Below are 20,831 nucleotides of genomic sequence, written 5' to 3'. Positions count from 1 at the left end.
TAAGACTTTTTAAAACCTCAAAGTATTTCTTTAATTTGGTTTTGTGATACATACAATAGAGTGCCTAATAATTTTGTGAATATTATGAGTTTCTCAATACAATGTTTATTTCAACCCATTTGGATTGAAGATCACTGGTATTTATACATGGTGAGCGGTGTGTGGCAAAACTGAACAGTGATGGATTCCCGCAGCTCCCTGAATACAGGAAATATAGTTTTAAATTATGAACCTGTTCCTAATGACAAACACACTGACCTGAAAATAAGGCTGTTGATTATAGTGGACAGAGAAAGGACCTGGGAATCAAAAGTCCTGATGTGATTCCTGCCTTTGCCACTTTAATCAACCTTACTTTCAAAGAGGCTGAAGGGAAGTATGACACGAGTTAGAGTACCCTGGGAGTCCTTTTCTCACCTCTCCCAGGAGGGGAGGGTGGGTCAGGCTTTCCAGAAAACACAGCCATGTAACCAGAGCTAACTGAGACTGGACTAGGGTGGAGGTTACTCAGCAGGTGTGCCCACTGGCTGCTCCGAGTGAGTGTCTAAGAGTCAGTGTAAGGGTGGCCTCCTGAGCCTCAGAGTGGAGAAACAGTGTATGCCAGAAATGGAAAGCAAAAAAAAGAAGGATGTCAGGTGTCTGAGAAGCTAAAAAGCAGATGAGAAAGAGGTTCAAAGCTGGAAATGGATAAGGTAATCTGGAGTTGTCTCTGTCTATAGTTGTCCCAAATCAAGACCTCCCATTCTCTTGCCTTGGATTGTTTAGTACCCTGTTTTAGTACTCTGGGTCTTTTGAAGCTCCTGGCTGCGTAGTGTTGGCTGAAATCGAAGCTCAGGTCATAGTAGGCAGCTCTAATATAACAGATGTAAGCACTCATTTACCTGCTGAGCAAAAGCCTAAGAACTATAAGCTGGAGTCCCTGTCCAGAAGGTGCCTATGAACCAAATGTAGGTATGACATTGGATACCAGCCTAACCACTCAGTTTAATCATTGTTATGATGGATAGTAAAATGCCTGTCTTACTTGACCTCATAGGATTCTTGAGAATGAAATAATAGTATATAGTGTGCTTTGCACAGTGCATGTTTGGCTCAGAATAAACACCCAGTGTTGTTAGACACTTGAACCTTTATTACTACTTGTAGTAAGAATAGTAGTAGTATTGAAAACAAGTTTGTCGTAGAACTCTGTAAGTTTTTAAAACACTTTGAAACCTCAAGTTATGGTTGTTGATATTTTTTGTGACATTCAGGATAAGTTTTTTTGAGGGTATGCTACCATCGGACATTTCTCCTGGCACCAGTTATTTCTGTTGAAAGCATTCATATGGATTCCTCCTGGTGTCTAGAGAACAAATAAGTTGAAAAAATTTCCTTTTGAAATATTTTTTTTAAACAGGGAACATAACCAATTCCGGTACCTTATTGATATATGTATGGGTTATAATACTTATGGGTTATAAGTCCTTAGTAAGAATCCAGCTTATCAATGTTTTGCCTGATCTTGGGTCTACCCCCAGAGGTAGGAAATAGAGCAAAGGAAAAGTGTATCTGTTCACTACTCAGAATTAAAGGTCAGTGGTTTGGTTTAATTTTAGAGGTCTTATGATACTTATATAGATGAAATAAAACTGTATATTACTATTCTCTGTATTGTTATAATACTTTATAACCTGTGCTTAAAGAAATGTGCAAATTTATTTTATAACCACTTCAAGGAAAGAAAAAATTCCTTTGGAGCTTTTCTGTGATTACTGACTTGCCTGTTTCCATGTTCTGTTAGGTTGTGGGTGTGTAGGTGAAAAACAGGAGGAAGATGTAGAGAATGGAGAGAGAGTGGACCAGCAGAATAACAAAACATGGTTGCATCTGACTTTTTAGGCTGGTGGCTGCTCCAGTTTCAGACTCTGTGCACAGAATTCGGTGTCCTGGGTCCTGCCCCAATGCTGCTTTTATGGTCTGAGCAACCTCAGAGCTGGAGGGTACAGGGTCAGGTCCAAAAGGCAGGAGAAGGTTGGAGTTTCAGTTTATAGTCGAGGTCATGAGGGCAGCCAAGATGATTACTGGGAAATCAGGAGTTCGGGCCAATAATGGAGGTGGGAAAGTGTGGAAAATGGCCAAGGTGGTGGCTGCCAGGAATCGGGAGAGTCCCTAGGGTAGCTTTTCCCAAATGTGATCCGAGACACACTAGCACGGTGGGATGTTGACTTATGCTACATTATGGGAAATTTCCTGAATAAATGCTGGATTCAAAGTTGAATAGCGTTTTCTTCTGTGGACCTTTCCAGAGCTTCTAGTATACCCACTGGCATTATGAATACACAAGACGAATTTTTCAAGTTTGGTCATCACAAATATTTCACATAGAATTTGGAGACTTGGCCAGAGATGGAAGAGTGGGGATGAGGGATCCTCTCATCAGAGCAGTGTTTCACCACACACTTCTTTGGAAAAGTCCTAGGGCACATGGCACATGCTGTGAATATTGCTGACTTTTTCACTGGGCTCTTCCACGGATTATTCTTTAATCCTGTGGAGTTCCAAAGGTCTCAGTGATGTCCAGAGAGTTTTCTGGGCTCTCCTTGGGTACATTTTTCCTTCCTCCAGTGTAATTACTTGGCTGATTTTCAGTTGCTGTTGTTAACACAATTAAGGAAACTAGTCCTTCTTAGAGGAAGAACAAATGATTCAATCTATAATTACTGAGACCAAAGGTTAAGAAAAGGGAAAAACAAAAAACAAAAACAAATGGGTTCAGAGCCTGAGAGTAGTTGGCCATTGATTGCACAAATAGGCTCTCCCACTTAAAATGCACATGAAGTTTTAAAGAAAGTCCAAAGGGAATGTATCTAAAACTTTAACAATAAGATTGAGGGCTAATGGAGTGTGCAGGGCTGGCTGAACCTAATGAATTTCAGAGCAGACTGTGCTCCAGGCTGTCTTGTAGGCTTCTGAAATCACATGTCAAACTGCATTCTTGAATTCATTGTTAAAATGAAAGGAACTGGGGCTGAGGCTGGGGCTAGGGCTCAGCTGTAGAGCGCTCACCTAGCATATGCGAAGACCTGGGTTCGATCCTCAGCACCACATAAAAATAAATAAACAAAATAAAAGGTATTGTGTCCAACTACAACTAAAAGTAAATATTAAAAAAAGAAAAAAAAAATGAAAGGAACCATTTCCCTGTCTCGCTAGTGAGAAGCCCAGGTAAGCACTGCCTTCTCTTTCTGTCTCTGCTGTCTGCAGCCAGTCTCTCTTTAGTTTCTTAGTGCATCTCACAGTCCTCCATCTCTTCTTTTTCCTCTGCCCTCAGGTACCCGTCCTTCTGTCTGGGCTGGTGCTGTTGCATCTTAACTGTACCAACTGTTTCCTCTTTAATCATGAATTACTTTAATATTTTTTATTCATAGATGGACACAATACCCTCATTTATCTTTATGTGGTGCTTACGATCGAACCGAGGCTCACACATGCTAGGCAAGTGCTCTACCACTAGGCCCCAGCCCCCTACTTGTCTTTTTGTTCTCAGGAATTACCTGAGTACCAGCACTTTTAATTAGGGAGTTATCACTCTGTGCATTTAACTAGGGAAAAAAGAATAAAATAGAAACTTGTCCAGTTTTGTTATTCTTTTTACAGTTGATCATTGTGTATCTCAATACTTAGAGAACAGCTTGTAATTTGGAGACTAAGATGAGATCTATTAAGAATAAATATCGAGTTTTTTAAAAGTAGAAATAGGCATTTAAACATACTTTTTAGAAAGTGAATCATTAGCAAAAACTAGCAAATGAGATACTAATAAATGAAGAAATAAAATGCAGACAGAAAATTTTTAGAAGTTTGAATTTAGAATAAGCATTTATAATAATGCAATATGGTAAAGATAATGTAAAGAGTAATGATTTAATATTCCAGTTTTCTATAATAAATTCTACTTCTTATCAATTGCCAGACATTTTATCATTACTAATAATGTTAACTTTACGAAATAGGGTCTCATGTTTGTATGAGGTCCGTTCACTTGTAAATAAGTCATTATTGATGTGCAAAAGAGTCATGTATTGGTAATCCCAGAGAGTAACAGAGTGGATAGCATAGTAGCAAATGGCAAGTGCTGAGATATAAACCAGTATGAGCCAGTGTTGGATGGTAAGAAAATAAATTCAGGCAGAAGCAAGACCAGATGAAAGAAGAGACAGAAAAGAAGGAAGCAAGAGATCAGGGCCTGAGGAAGTTGGGAAAAGAATGATTAGATCCCTAGTCACTACCCTGGCACCATGCATCACTGGGTATCATACAAGTGAAAATAATAGCAAATGATTAATGTAACATTTATTGTGTGCCAGCTACTCTTATCTCCACAACAATCTTTTAATGTAGGTATTACTATGAATCTTATGAATTCTCATTTACAGATGAAGAAATTGGACTGTAGAGAAAGTAAGTCATTGGCCCAATTGATCACTAGGAAATAGTAAAGGCTGGATTTAAACTCAGAAAAATGATAGTTATTTTACAGGAATGATTAAATTGCTGTAGAAGTACACTGGGTACTTCTACAGCAATTAGGTACTGTGTATTAGGTACCCAGTACCTAATACACAGTAACTTGTATAGCTGGTATCCAAACATCCCCATGTTTCTGGGAATCAAGGAATGTTGCCTAGGTATGTGCGTTTATAGCATCTGAGTTGCCTTTTTGATGTAGATAAACATATAGTGAAATCAAATATCAATTATCAGTATCAGGCACCTCTGTATGGTAATATGCTTAGAGGTCTTAGATATCTTTTTTCTTTCTTTCTTTTTTTCCTTTGGTGGTACTGAGTATTGAATCCAGGGGTGCTTTTCCACTGAACTACATCCCAGCTTTTTATTTTATTTTTTTATTTTGGAAAAAATAGTTAGCTAAACTGCCCCATTTGCTGGGATTACAGGTATGCACCACCATGCGCAGCTTAGAAGTCTTGTTGACAACAGTTGCTATTATAAACTGTTATGAATTTTAGGCTCTGTCAAAAAGTGTGATTGTTTGAAAACTCAGCATTTGTCTGATCATATGATAGAGCAATTTGGGGGCCTGTTTATCATTATCAGTGCAGTAATAATGCAGGATGTTTTGATAAACCTATGGCCCAGTCACTTCTACATGGTTATGCTTAATAGTAAAGGAAGGGACCAAGAAACAGGGGTTATGATCATTTGGAAACAATTGTCAGGTAGAGCACAGCAGCCTTTGAACCTCCTCCGATTCAAGAGTGTCAACTAGAATGGCTCTTTGCAAGAAGATAGAAAAATTGATCCGTGTTGGTTTTTCCTGCCTTCCACTGCAGTCATGGCTGCAGATGCAGAGTGACTGGTGTACTTTGAATAGGGAGAGCTTTCCATAATGTTGACCAACATTCTTAGCTGGACATAGCCAAAGGGAAACTTTTGGAACTTTCATCAGTGCATGGTTAGGGATGGGAAAGTGGCCTCAAATGCCCTCTCTGATGTAGGAAATTATTTCTCTAACAAAAAAACATTATGCCAAGGTAGAGTAAGATGTACTGAGTCAATCCCAGCCCCAGTGCAGGTGTTGTCATGGAGAGCTCACTGTCAACACTGCTGTGCAGGCTAACAGCATCTAACAACTGGCCACCCAGCGAGTGGAGGAACAGGGATTGGGACTGTGTTTCAGACCACCTAACAGAATTTTATTTCTTTATTTTTTTCCTGTGTGTGTGTGTGTGTGTGTGTGTGAGAGAGAGAGAGAGAGAGAGAGAGAGAGAGAGAGAGAGAGAGAGAGAAGGGAGGGAGATGGTCTTGCTTGCTATGTTGCCCAGGTTGCTCTCCAAGTCCTGGGCTCCAGTGATCCTCCTGCCTCAACTTCAAGTAGCTGGTACTATAGGCCTATTCCAGTGTGTCCACTTGATCATAGTTTATAAAAATAAATTTGTTTTTAGAGGCTGAACATTTTTTTTTATTTAAATTGCATGCACACATTATTATATGCTTAAGATATCATAGTAAAGATTGCCTCTTATATTTATTTGGGGCTTTCCACCTGTGGGGCCTTTAAAAATACTAAATATCTGCAGTTACTGGTTTTCAGAGTTTATTTTGAGTTCATATTGCCTTTTTTTGTGTGTGTGTGTGTATATATGTATGTATGTGTAGATGGATAACAATACCTTTTATTTTAGTTATTTATTTTTACGTGGTGCTGAAGATCAAACCCAGTATCTCACATATGCTAGGCAAGTGCTCTTCCACTAAGCTACAACCTCAGCCCCTCATATTGTCTTTTAACTTTAAGGATATCTAGCCAGTAAAACAGTATAACAAGCCAGTATAATATTCTTTAATATTAGGTCGTATTGAGTGATGATTCTGAAATATTGGCATCCCATAGTGCATTTTAGTTAGTGATCCTAGTGAACATAAATAAAATTACAGGTTATAATCTGAAATATTCAGTCAGTTGCTGGGATTCTCCACTCCCCCCAACCCCACAGCTACTTTTATAAAGACAAACATCTGGATAGTTTCACAACTCCAGATGTTTACAAATCTGCTTCTGGGATGTGAAAAAAATTATTTGGGTGTAGCTTTTTTTTTTCTTTTTATTTTTTTCTTCCAAGTATTTAAGACTTGTGTAGAAATAACTTTGAGTATTTTAGATTTTAGACAAAAATGGAAAGGTCTAAAATTTCACATAGAGTGAGCCCTAATACAACTACATATTTCTTAACTGTCAGAATTTAGAAAATAGCTATCATGAAATAGAAACAAAATTGTAGGCAAATAAAGAACAACTTACCTAAGGTCTTTGGAATTTATTCATTCAGAATATTTATCAGGCATCTACTACATGACTGGTCGTGTTTCTGGTATATATCAAAAAGAAGATTACTCTTTTCCCCGAGCTTACATTCTAATAGACAACATGCAATAAGTAAAATAAATAACATGTGTTAGAAGATGACAAGTGCTATGAGAAAAAAATGAACAGTTCAGCAGGGTAGGGTAGAAGTTGCAGTTATAATAACCAGATGATCAGGGTGGTCCAAGTTAACAAGATGCAATTTGAGCCAAGAGTTGAAGATTTTTCAGATGGTCATGATCTGGGGGAGACACATCCCAGCAGAGAATGGCTGGATGGAAGGCCTGAGTGTGCCTGGCCTGTGTGAGGGCATTAGAGAGCCAGCATGACAGGGGTAGAGTGGACAGCAGCAGTAGCAGGTGATCAAGTACAGTGCTAATGGAACCAAGGCCAGATCTTGCAGTGTCTGCAAACCACTGTGAAGACTCGGCATTTTACTCTAAGTAAATTGTGGAACCACTGGAGAATATCAAGGACAAGATTTGATTTGGATTTTAAAAGGATCTCTCTGGGCCTTGTTGGACAATACCAACTATAATAGGGATAAGGGAAAGAGCAGGGAGACTCGGTGGAGGGTTTTGCTGTTATCCAGTTAGAGAGATTATGGTAGGTTGGGCCAGAATAGTAGCAATGAAGGTGGTGAGAGATGGACAACATCTGGAAATGTCAAAGGCAGAGCCAACAGGATTTTCTGATGGAAAGGATGTACAGTAAGTGAGAAGAAAGCAGTTTCAGATGCTTCCAAGGATTTTGCCTAAGCCTAGGTGGTGCCATGAGCAAAGTGGAAAAAACTGTAAGGGAAGTGGTTTAGGGAGAAAGTTGGAAATAAATGTAAGGTTCAGATTTAGGAATATTGATTGTGACAAAGCTCTTCGTCATACTAGTGGGGATGCAAGTAGGCAGTTGAATGAATGACTCTGGAGTTTGGGTGAAAGGTCTGGAGTGAAAGTAAATGTACCTGTCTCAGCATGTAGAAGGCCTGGGACTGGCTGAGATCATCAAGGAAGTGAGCAAGCACAGACGGGGAAAGAACCAAGCATAGCACTCAAGAGCACCAAAACTTCAAAGAGGTTCTAATATGATTTCTTGCTATACTGAAGATAAGGAAAAATTAGAATTTCTTGAGTTTTTCTTATTTAAGCAATAGATATAATTTTAATTTTGAAAAAAATATATAACACAAAATTTACCATCTTAATCATTTTTTAAGTGTACAGTACAGTGGCATCACAATCCATTCGCACTGTTATATGTTATTGCCTTGATCCATCTACAGAGCTCTTCATCTTGCAAAACGGAAATTCTATGCTCGTTAAGCAATAACTCCCCAATACTTCTTCCTTCCAGCTTCTGGCAATATCCGTTCTGCTTCTGTTTTTTATGAATTTTACTATTCTAGGTTCTTAATGTACCTGGAATCACACAGTATTTGTCTTTTGAAAACTGGTTTATTTCACTTTGTATAATATCTTTCAGAATCATTCGTGTAGTGGCATGTCAGTGTTTTCCTTCCTTCCAAAGGCTAAATAAGATCCATAGTCTGTACAATACCACACTTTATATACTCATTCATCCTCTGCTGGAGTTGGGTTGCTTCCATCTGTTGGCTATTGTGAATAATATCATGAACATGGATGTATAAATATAGGGGGTATCTGTTTTTTAAAGTCTTGTAATACATGTAGTAGTTGATTTTCATGTTTTTTCTTTTTTATACAAGTAATAAACACATTTTATTTATAAAAGATTTAAAGCTGTACATAAAATATTAATAGCTATATAAATAGCAAAACATGACAGTTTTTATTTATTATCTCATTTCACCACCATACCTAATTCCCAAAATTAAGGTTTCATATTACCTTCCATTCTTTTTAATATGTTTATAGGTGAAGCATCCCTAATTTGAAAATCTGAAACTCCTTGAAGGTGTTGACAGGATTTTTAAAAACTTTTTTTTTTAATATCTTTTGCTTTATTCAGTTTTGGATTCTGGGGCACTTTGGATTTCATATTTTTGGATTAGGGATATTCAGTTGATAAAGTCTATGCTAATATTCCAAAACCCAGATAATTCCAAAATCTGAAGGATTCTTGGATAAGGCACACTCAATTTACATACATTTGTATACAGCTTTTTTTTTTTAATGAGATCACATTATGCATTCTGTACTATACAATTTTCTTTTATCTAATTTTGTCTTGGAGATCATCCGTATCTGTTACAAATCTTGATAATGTTGAATTGACCTGTGTCCATACAGAACTATTTCTCTGCCCTAGGTACCCACTTACTTGTAAATCACTCCTACTGGTTCTTCTTGATAATGGGGACTCCAAGAGCCCCTGTAGTTAATGTAGTTAATGGGTAGACTATCTGGTTATAATTTGGTTTCAATTTCTTGTTGTGCAACTGGCACCCAAATGAGAACTCTCCCCAAGTCATAAAGAAGCAAAGTTGTACTTTTTATTGCTATTAACCAAGATGAAATGATTAATGAAATGATTTTGGTATGAGGCAAACTTTCTTTACCAAGATATGTGTGACCTATCTCAGTGGTCAGTAACTTTTCCCTTAAAAGGCCAGACAGTAAATTGGGGGACAGAAAGAGGTATGCTTATAGCCACATATGGTCTTCTTTTCTTTAAATAACCTTTCAAAAACGTATATGTTCTCTGTGTCCTGCATGTGTTCCTGTTTCACGAAACTGGTGGATGTTTGGAGACTTGTTTTAAACAATAGTGTGAAGTGAAGTTTCTGACTGTGGCTTTATTATACCTGGCAAAAGATCTGTGGTCATGAATTTTTAATGAATTTATGGGGAAATGAATGTGTAGTTGATCTCTTATTGCAAGCATCTTGTCACATTCCTGGGCGATAAATCTCTATAAATGTGACACTTATAAAACCCATCACACCCAGGAAGCTTGCTCTCCAGAAATTATGTGCCTAGTTTTGAATTTCAAATTAATACTTTTGTAAGACACACTTCACTTCTAAATAGACTAATTTTTAAACTTGTTTCATATGTTAATATGTAACAGTGGAGGTCTGTTTTTTTTTTTTTAAAGACTTTCAGTTTTGTCATTCAGCACATTAACTTCCCATTCAACACATTAATGGTTTTATTGCTGCTGTTGTTATCACTCTGGCTAAAGCTGCATTCTTGCTTTGGCAAGGTCTCCTTTTATGATTATGATGCAGTTTCTTGCTCTGGTTTATACTGGAGCTGTGGCTTTTCTGAGATTCTGCCCCTAAGCCATCCTTCACTAGGCCCCAGCAGGGGGCCTTTAGGATACTTGCTTGATGTTGAGATGACTGTGGAAAAACAACCAAATCCCCCTGAAAGGCTATGTGGTTGCTTGATATATATCCCTGTGAATTTGAGGTTTTCTAGGAAGGGGACATAAGCTCATACATTTAAAGATTTGAACTTTTAGTTCTTTCATTTACAGATTTAATAATATTCTGCCAGTCATCCATAGCTCTTGCTTTTGCTGAAAATAGTTAATCCCACTGACAGATTTACCATTTTAGCAGAAGGGTCTCTTGTTGAAAGCCCATTTAATTTCTGCACTGCTTCTCTAATAAATTTCTCAGACAATACTTAGAACTGTTAATACTTCCTAAAATCTGTTTCACCAAAATAAATTTTAAGGGCACACAGAAAATAAAGCAGTCGTGTACTTTTTAAAAAGTCAATATTATTTAATAATTTGGACTAAGAAGGATCTTCTTTTAAAATATTTTATTAGTTGTTAATAGATTTTTATTTATTGTTATGTGGTGCTGAGGATCAAACCCGGGGCCTCACACATGCAAGCGCTCCACCACTGAGCCCCAGCCCCAGCTCCCAAGAAGGATCTTGTTGATTCAGTAGATAGTTGATTTTTTTTTTAACTTAGCTTTTCTTGATTTGCATGATAAAGTTTTAAAAATCTCTGATATTTATATTTGAATCCTACAAAAATGAAACTCTTTGTTTCTTAACCAGATGGCCTATTTTGTTTCAGTTGTAGTGAACTTAGAAATGTTATTTTCTCTTAACCAGAGTTCAGTCTATAGTTAATTTCGCCATGTCAACCCTGAGAGAGGGAAATTTAATGTATGTACACAAAGAAGACACTGACATGGCTTTTTCAAAGGTCTCTGAAATTTAAGATGTACCTTCTTGTATCAGAAACTGAACCGAAGACGGATCTTCTTTTCCTCTCTGTCTGTGTCTTGTAATGTATCTCCGTGTTGTTTTAAAGAACATTTGGGTTTTGAGTTCTAAATAAACTTGAGGGTGTTCTCCATGTTATCTTGCCTTTCCATCCTTGGGAAGCTTGGGTCACTCCTCTGCTGCTCGTGGGCGTTATGTGGAGTCACCGAGTAAGCTAGTGGGTGAGAGGTTGTGTGTATTTGCTTGTTTCTGTCTGAGCCATTCTTCTGGAGTCCTTGGGTCAGCTGTCACGTTGGGGCTTTCCTGCTTTGTTCTTTGAGTACAGGCTGATGACTGGTGACTGACTGGACACTGGTAAGAAAGGCTTTTAACAGATTAGAGCTGGGCCCCTCCTGTCCTCGCCTCCACCTACACCAGAGCAGCTGCATTCTGAGCCCTTTCTGCGACTCTGCTAGGAAGGAAGGTCTGTGTGGAGCCGGTTTTCCTGGGTGTGCTAAGAGGGTTTCCCAGGAAAGTTCTTTATCAAGGACAGCACTCATGGAAATAGTATTTTGACGATGAATCTTATGACTGCTTGGGTTTTATGGGGTTAGGAGAAATGTGACGAACCAGATAGAATGGTGTTATGCCTCTGGTATTTATCTGTCTTTCCTTTTGAACTCACAGGCAGCAGTACCTGTCCAAAGGTCACTCTAGTCCCACCTGGTTCCACGAGCAGCACAACCACACTGGTCGATCAGAATGTATCTGAAGAGGCTCAGGGAATAAATGGGAAGACACCAGCGAAACGCTCAGCTGCAAGTCCAAAGCCACAAGGTATGCATGTGGGTGGGGGGTTGTGGTTGGGGGCCGGTGCTTTGTTCATTGAGAAAGTCTACTTAGAAGAAAGAAGAACATGGAGTTTTTAACCATAAAAAGAGAGGAACTGGGTACCTTTAATTTTTAGCACCTTTTCAGGCAGTGCCAGCATTTGCTCTGCTCCTAAAACAGTGTATAAATTTCTCTGTCATTGTTCTTTGCACAGTGCTGAGATTTCATGTCTTCTTCCTGGCCCTGGGATCTGTTCATGCCTTATGCTCAACCTAGTGCAGAGCTTGATTTACTGTCTATATAATAAACACGTTTAGAACTACTGTCAGGAAGAACTGGCCTGCTAGATGTCAGAGGATCTGTAAAACAGATCATTCTAAAACAGTGCTTAACATACTTATCAAGAATGTGTTTAGATGATATGAAGAACAGGGCCTGGAGAATACCTCTTAGGAACAGAGACGAAAAGTAAAATCCCTCCATTTAGATGGAGTAGCCATTTGGGGGAAGATAAAGTGGAAAGCTCTGAATATTTTGTTCAGTGACCTCTTCCTTTTACAGAGAAATTTCCAGTGAACTGAGTATTAACTTTGAGAAGCACAAATTATAGTTTTGATGGTAGAGATCAAGGCCTTTTGGAATGCAGTGCAAAAACTGAGCTTTGTGATGGTTTAATGTATAGTTTCTTCTGGATGGATTTTCATTCATAATACTGAACATTTATTTACCCAAAAAAAAAAACATTTTTAGAATCACTGTGCTTTGGAGAAATCTATTTATATCTTGTTTATTTTGTATTTACTTTGGTCTCTTTCCTATTCTTACAAAGAAAAAAGCATACTAGGGAGATGCATTGTAAAAGAACTGATGTTGTTTTTTTTAAAGTTGTCTTTGTTAAGGATTTCTGAAAAAACATTTGAAATAGACTCTTAATAGATTATGGTATGTTAGTCTTTTTGTTCTCACTACTGGCTGTATTCATGGTGGAATGTCAAGCACGGCCAAATAATTGGTGATTTAAAGGAAGAGGCCCCACCATGAGCTTATGACCTTTTCTTTGGGCCACAGTTCTCCCTATAATAGTGACGTGACTATAAGCACAGACATTCTTTTTACCTCGATTTAAGGTATTTTATTTGTAAAATACAAAATTAGACCTTGCTCATTAGAGTAGAAAAGATAAAATCTGAGGTAAGACGATAAAAACTGAATGCAACTCTAGTTTATGTAACTGGCCAGATCAAAAGCGAGATTTTCATTGCTTAAAAACCTGTTTTGGAAGACACAGCTGCATCCCCAGCCCTTTTCCTTATTTTACTTTGGCCTGTTTTCTGATTGACACTAAACTCACAATAGTGGTAGGGGCAAGGGTTCTCTCTAGGTCCTGTTTTAAAGGGAATGAATCCCATGAATGAGAAGCAGACTTAATCATGACCTAATCATCTCCCAGAGGCCCTTACCTTCTCATGCCATCATCTTGGGGGTAAGGATGTCAGCATGAATTTGGGGACACAACATTGAGATCATAGCACCCATGCCTCTTTGTTTTTGGTTATTCATTACTGTCTGACCTGCTGTGTGTTTGATTCATCTGTCTTGGGTGTTTTCTGTGTTTTGTGCTCTTGTATTCCCTCCTATAGCATGGGGCAGGTCTACAATAATCTCCTCTGCCACATTTCTTCCACTTTTTTATAATACACCCATCCTTTCCCTCCTTTCCCTCCCTCCCTCCCTCCCTCCCGTCCTTCTTTCCTTCCTTCCTTCTTTCCTTCCTTCCTTCCTTCCTTCCTACCTACCTACCTAACATTTCTTCCACTTTGCTTCAGCTGTTCTTTATTTAAAACTTTAGATGTATGCCATTCAAAGACCAACATCCCTGAATAAGGCTATATCTTAGAATTCTAAGATGAGCTGCCATATAGATTGGGTACTGTGTAAGACTTACTGGCCAACAATAGTTAATAGCTCCCCTTTACTGGAGAGGCGCTAATTCTGATTTCTTCAGGCTCTTAACATTAGAGTGACTGAGGCAAAAAAGGGATGGAGTGCTAATGAAGACTTCCTGCATGGAGTAAGGGAGTAGCTTACTGAGATTTTTATTTAATCCTGCTATGTCTTTAATCCCTTAAAAATTGTGAATGGTGAGGGTACTGAGGCTAAAGAGTCATTGTGTGACTTTAACTGAATTGATGACTCTTGTTCTATATCAGTAGTTTTTACCCAGAAGCATTTTTGACACTCTTACCACCACTTCCATGGGACATTGCTTATGTCTGGGGACAATTTTTTATTTGACATTACTTGTAAGAGTTGCTACTGGCATCTAGCCAGGAAAGAAGGGTAGGGATGATGCTCAATATCCTACAGTACACAGGACAGCCCCTCACCAAAAATGTCATCTAAACTGAAACATAATTAATGCTGAGTTTGAGAAACACTGATGTACATCCTCAAAGATCACATCATTATATCTTGGGTGTTTTTTGATTTCCTTATGTGAAATGCTAATGAGATTATAGCTATAGTTTATTTTGGTAGTTTTCAAAGGAGAGAGATTACTGTTGTATGCATATATATTAGTGGTGGTTATTGTGTATCATGCATTTTTTAAAAGGTAAAAGAGGTAAATTTTAGATTTGATAAAGTTGCATTTGGATCTAAATGGCAGTGTGTAGATTTTTAAAAGATTTCTTCAATATTAGAGCTTGTTTTGATTCCACCTCAGAAAATACCCTAAGGCTTAGAAACCATGGCTGACTCTCTTTTATACCAGTCCCACATTACTGAGCGATCTCCAACATAGTCTTTCTTCTTGTTCACCACTTTTATTATTGACCTATTTCTGGTCATACTAGAGTAACTCAAAATAGCTTCTTTTAAAGCAAATAGTACTTTTTCTCTCAAGAGCTTTGGTCCACAACATTCTCCATAGTTCATGATTTTTTTTTTTTTGGGGGGTAAAACTCAATTTTTGTTACATAATGCCTCAGTCTTTAAATCTAAATATTTTTAAAGTTTCATGAATTTGGAAAAGTCACATTATTATTTGAATAATTTATGAAATTATATGGAATACTCAAACTAATTTATTTGCCTGTAACGTAAAACAGTCCATTCATGTGTAATAATCTATCGTTAACAAGTGTATGTTTTTAATGCATTTATATGTAGTATTATTTTTTATTTTTATTGACAGTAATTGAAATCTCCTAATGCTCTTCAATCTGGTAATTAGTTTCTCTTCATTCTTCATGATCACTGTGCATACTTGGAAATTTTTTAATAATTAGATTTTTTTCTTTTTTATTTGTATATAAATGTGGCTATAATGGTTCATTTTACTAACACTCAGATATCTCACTTAGCATGTGCAAAACTGATCTACCAATCTTCTCTCCAAAAATTACTCAACTCACTGTTTCAGTTGATGACTGTGCCTCCCTCAGGTGTTCAGGCCAAAGGTCTCAGACTCATCCTTGACTCCTCCCTGTTTTTGTCATACCTCACAAGCAGAAAATGTACATCTAGAATCCAACCAAATCTTATCACCTCCTAAGCACCCTTATCCCGTGCCTGGATTTCTATAATAACCCCTGACTTGTTCTTTTCTATATTCTCAGCACAGCAACCAGAGTGGTGCTGTTGAAATGTAGGTCACAATGCTACATCTCTGCCCAGAACTCTGCAGTGACTTCTCATTTCTTGCAAAGTTAAAATCACTTCCAGGGTCCATAAAATTTGACAAAATCAGGCCCCCCCTGACCTCAACACCTACTCTGCTCACTTAATCATTTTGCTGCACTTACGTTGGGCTCCAGACTTTAGTAGTCTCTAGCTTTTTATCCCTCTGCTGGGATGCTCTTCCCTGAGAAACTGATTCAACTTCTTGAAATCTTTCAAATTGTTGCTTCCCACAGAAGCCCACTTTGGACATCCTGTTTAGTGCTGAAATCTGCCCTCCCTACATTCCCTGTGATCTTGCTCTTTTAGCTCCTCCCCTGTTCTCTCTTATCACTTCCAACTACTGATACATGATTTTCTTTCTGTTTTTTTTTTTTTTAATTGTTTTTCATTCGGCTCACTAGTTGGCTGAAATGCCTGGAACTTCATAGTCATTCATTAAGTATTTGTTGAATCAATGAAAAGGTAAAAATTTTAAAACCCTGTTTATGTGTACAAGAATTCGTATAAGAGATATTTAAATGAAAAGGCTGAATTCTTAGTGGTTTTATCAATTTCTTCTCTCACTGAAAACATATGAGAATTCATAGTGCTCCATACCCTCACTTACCCTTGGTATTGTGAGATTTAAATTTTTTGGTAAATCTGATGGTAACAAATTATCATATGGTGGGTTTAATTTGCAGTTCCTGGATTATTAGTGCAGGTAAACACTATTTTTTTCCTCTTTATATTCTTGGGCTACAGGTTCTTTGAGTTAATAGTCTATTGCAGTTCTTTATTCTGGTTGTTATTCCATCTCAGTCATATATAATACAACAGTCTTCTGGGTTGAAAAACTCTAGGTTCTCACAGAGCATCCTGGAAGCAAACAAGGGGGTGGGACACTAATGTGGGTGCAGGGGAAGACTAAGGGCAGTACTAAGTTTTGAAGCTTTGTATCCTACAACAAAATTCCTTGTAGATTTTAGATCTCATATTTATTAATGTTGTGCAGTTACAAAATGCTTTCTTAAGTGGCGTGGTTCTGGGTAATGTCCAAAAAAATCCTTTACTAAGTATTTTATTCCTCAAAGTAGCTATATGTTACTTTTTGAATCTTTGATAAGAGCAATAAGATAAATTGGTTTTGGTATACATTGATTTTCCTTAGGAGTTGAATATTAACGTATAATCAGACAGGTCAGAAGACGTAGGCTGATCTCATTCAGATATCATAAAGAAACCCAGTCCAAGAAGACATTGATGGTTCAAAAATATTACAAAACATTATGACAAACATTAATTGAGAAAGATGAGTGAAGATTTTTGAGGTACGGTGGGAGGACAAGGGAAATTAGGGGTGGAATACTCAGGGTGGGCTTCTCAAAAGGAGTTGATGCCTGAGGTGAGCTTTGTTGAAAGTATGGGAGTTTGCCAAGTGGAGCGGAAAGATTGCAAGAGACTTCCCAGGTGTTGGGACAACCTGAAGGCCCGAGGAAAACATTGCAAGCTTACGATTCAGAATAAAACGGCTGTATGGGGATGGGTTGGGAGAGATCAGGTAGGTACTAAGAAAAAGCCCAGGAAATCTACTTCAAAAGAAGACAACCTGCTGTGATGTCTTTATTTACAAGTAGACATAACAAAATTCTTGCTAACATAATTCTGACATTGTTCACTTCCTTACCAGGATGTGCTCCTGTGTTTGTTTGATTCAGTGAAAAGTGTTGTAGTACACATTCTGGATTCAGAACATCCTTTACCTGAGAATTTTAATTTATTTTATTTTATTATAATAATTATTATTTTTTTGTACAAAAACAAGTAGGGAGTGATTGGAGTTGTGATTGGAGTTGCATGCTAAACTACTGTTAGTGGGAATGATTTTGCCTGTTTTAGATGTTACATTACTGTCCTGATATCTCTAGAACTAATATCTGAAATAAATGAATGAATGAATGAAATAGTAAGAGAAAGAGGAATTGAAACATTAAGCATTTCCATTCTCATTGTCTTAAATACCAGTAGGAATTAATAATAAACTGTGGCCTTAAAATCTTGCCTACAATTTATGATCTTTTTTCCCTATTGTGCAATTGGCGGGGGGCGGGGAATCTTTTACAATGTTCTTTGTCTATTTATAAAATCTTTCTTTTTTGGGGGGAGGGGGAGTGGGTACTGGAGATTGAACTCAGGGACATTCGACTACTGAGCCATATCCCCAGCTCTGTTTTGCATTTTATTTAGAGACAGGGTCTCACTGAGTTGCTTAGTGCCTCACTTTTGCTGAGGCTGGCTTTGAACTAGAAATCCTCCTGTCTCAGCCCCCCCGAGTCACTGGGATTATAGGCATGCACCACCGAACCTGGCTAAAATCATGATTTCTTTAGCTTCAGATTTTAGGTTTCTTTTTAGTTTTATAATAGATTATTAACAATCTGGATTGTATTAATATGTAAGAAAGGAAGATTTATTCTTTCTGGTTCATGACCCTCTAAGAGTAGAGGAAGAAAAATTTCTCCTCTTTGCTTTTAGGGTCTATGGTTAGACCTGAGAATTAAACTGAAACAAGACAGATTATATAATATAAATATGTATAATAAATACATACTTATTTATATAATAAAATTTATTTATATAACAAATATATAAATTTATATGTGTTTATATACACACAATGTACATATATACAATGCACATATAGTTTTTACATGTACATGGAGTCTCCATAAGAAAAATGGAGGCCTAAAGAAGCTGAATTCTTACATACCAAATTGGATAAAGAATAATAAATTATGAAAATAAGACAAAGAGACTTTTCCTTAGTTATGGAGGGAAAACTAGAAAGTAGGAGTTACTGTAACAGATTATGTGTGTACAGTTTTCTTAGCCTTAACTCCTCATCAGTGGTGAAACGAAGGTTACTTTCCTTCTGGTGTAGGGAAGACAGCTTCTAGAGGGCCTCCCCCACCCCTTCTGGTTTAAGGAAGAAAAAGAGGCAACATGTCCTTCTCACACTTGCTGTTTTTCTATAGTCTTGCTCAAAATAATCCTTATTCCAAAGTAGTATAGTCAGGGGCATGCTCTGTCACATTTCATATGCTATCAGGTACTCACAAAATGAGACAGTTATTAATGTATTGATTTTAAAATAATAGCAAATATTCTATTTTGCACTCAGGGAAGACATTGCTAATCATCATCATCATCATCATCATCATCATTTTTAAGCCTGGAGTCTCAAATTCTCGAGTAAATAGCAATTGATTAGAGTTGTCATCTTTTTATAAAAGTTATTGAGACTGATAACAAAAGTTGATCATGAAAAATTCGCCTTCTAGGCACAAACTATGAGTGTGTGTTAACACGAATTCATGGGAATTGAACCCAGGGGTACTCTACCATTGAGCTGCATCCTTAGCCCTTTTTATTTTGAGGCAGGGTCTTGCTAAATTGCCCAGGCTGGCCTTGAACTTGCAGTCCTCCTGAATAGCTAGGATTTCACCTGACTGCTGACCCTTTCATTTTTATTGTTTATTTCGAATTAAATGTGGGCACTGGGGATATGTGAGAGACAAGAGGGCCTTAGTGCAGTAACTGTGGAAGGAAAAGGAGGAGCCTTAGTCAGCTAGTATAGAGATAACAATCAGCTGGACTTTGTAAATGATTTTATAAAGAGAAGTAATGTTAGAGGGAAGGTGGACTTGTACATCTGTGAGGGCAAGGAACATAGGCACAGTGCCCAGAACGCTGTTTATTTAGTCTGTGGGTATAATGGTCAATATGCATTTGATGAATGATTCTGAGACAAATGATGAATGATGTTAAATATTTATAAAAATGGAGAATATAGGTGGAGGGGAAGCTCTTTTGTAAGAAGTAATAAATTGAGTTTTAGATATAATGAACTGGATTTGCTGATGGAGCACCTAGGAGAAATATCCACCCCCTGTAAACTTTAGGCTGTTATCAATGCTTTCAGTGACTGCCTCTAAGATACACTTGCATTTCTCAATGAATCTCCATTCCCTCACCGATCCCTATTTCTGATCTTTTACATGGTGGGGTCAGCATTTCCAAGTGCTTTCTGGGCATCTCCTAGGTGCTGCATCAGCAAAGTTCCTTTATTTAAAATGTGTATATTACTGATTTATTGTGCCTTTGGGTTATCTCTCTTACTGAATTAGATGCTTCCTCTATGTTTCTAAAATGCAGTATATCCAGCACCCACCTTTATCAACATGGTTAAACTGTTTTCCCCACTAGTATATGAGCTCCTGGATGACACATTGATTAGTGCCTATACGTGTTCCACATATTTACTAAACACAGTATACAACTAGTTACAGTAAATATAATTGTGATCATGTATTTGCTTTAGCAGCAAACACTAAATTTTTTGGCTACTTGTTGCTATTGTATGTGTCACTAATGTATCACTAGTTATCTAATGGTTGCATAAAACTTATAAGCACTTTGAAGAAAAGGTACACAGTACTATGAAACAGTTTAAGAGATGGGTGTAGGGCAGGGGTGTATCTCAGTGATAGAGCACGTGCTTTATATGAAGGAGGCCCTGGCTTCTAACCCCAGTATGGGTGGGTGAGGTGCATAATTAGTTTGCTAAGGTCAGTAGAGTCATCTCTGAAAACTAGCTAAGCCTTTATATTTCAGTTTTTCAAGTATCTAACAGTGTCTCCCACATGATAAGGAATGTTCAGTGAGTCAACTGTAAATGGATGATTTCTTTTATAACAATTGTAGCATAAAGAATTATAAAGAACATATTCACTTCCTTTCAATATTCTAGTTAGAAATATTGAAATTATTCCTAAAGCTTGAAGGTGTGTTTTGCTGTGTGTATGTGTGGGGATGGTGTCCTGTTTTACTACTTTGTATTTTTTTTCTGTGTGAGAATTTTTTTCCTTAAAATTAACACATCACACTTATTATGGAAACCCCTTCTTTCCCAATGGATACTACACTATCCATTTCCCCTGACTGTATCTTAGACAATATTATTTTCATTTCAAAAGAAGAAGAAGAAGGAGAAGAAGCATGCTCTTTCATTCAGGGATTTTCTTCTTATGTTAAAAGATAATAAAATGAATTAACTGCTCCACTTGTAGCTCATTGTGATATATTTTTTCCTTTCCTGTAATAAATTGATAACTGGCACAGGAGTGATGAAATCTAGGCCAGTGTGCATCCAGCAACTGTCAGCTGGCTGAGTTCATAAGAGATGAGATAACTGAAAGCCAGGGCAGCCAGCTGGGCAAAGTGGGGCATGTAATTAGAAGGTGACATGATTCCTTACCCTTGTT

At 37.5% G+C, this 20,831-nt stretch overlaps 1 protein-coding gene across 10 annotated transcripts in view; it reads left to right on the top strand.

Annotated features, from left to right (window-relative positions):
* Fgd4 (FYVE, RhoGEF and PH domain containing 4) overlaps window positions 1–20,831 on the top strand; it is a 200,284-nt gene that overhangs the window by 114,992 nt on the left and 64,461 nt on the right. For 8 of the 10 annotated variants that reach the window (XR_013422988.1, XR_013422987.1, XM_040280817.2 and 5 more), the window contains exon 2: window positions 11,701–11,850. Coding sequence is in view for 3 of the 10 variants with exons in the window: in XM_040280817.2 (XP_040136751.2) it covers window positions 11,701–11,850 (150 nt within the window). In the remaining 7 variants the exon portion in view is untranslated. Of the gene's footprint in view, window positions 1–11,318; window positions 11,389–11,434; window positions 11,498–11,700; window positions 11,851–20,831 lie in introns of those variants that run through there. The other 2 variants (XM_078014913.1, XM_078014915.1) reach the window with 2 other exon arrangements.

Source organism: Ictidomys tridecemlineatus, chromosome 6 (assembly GCF_052094955.1).
Source record: "Ictidomys tridecemlineatus isolate mIctTri1 chromosome 6, mIctTri1.hap1, whole genome shotgun sequence".
In the NCBI taxonomy this organism is placed as follows: domain Eukaryota; kingdom Metazoa; phylum Chordata; class Mammalia; order Rodentia; family Sciuridae; genus Ictidomys; species Ictidomys tridecemlineatus.
This window is presented reverse-complemented; position numbering and strand designations above follow the sequence as displayed.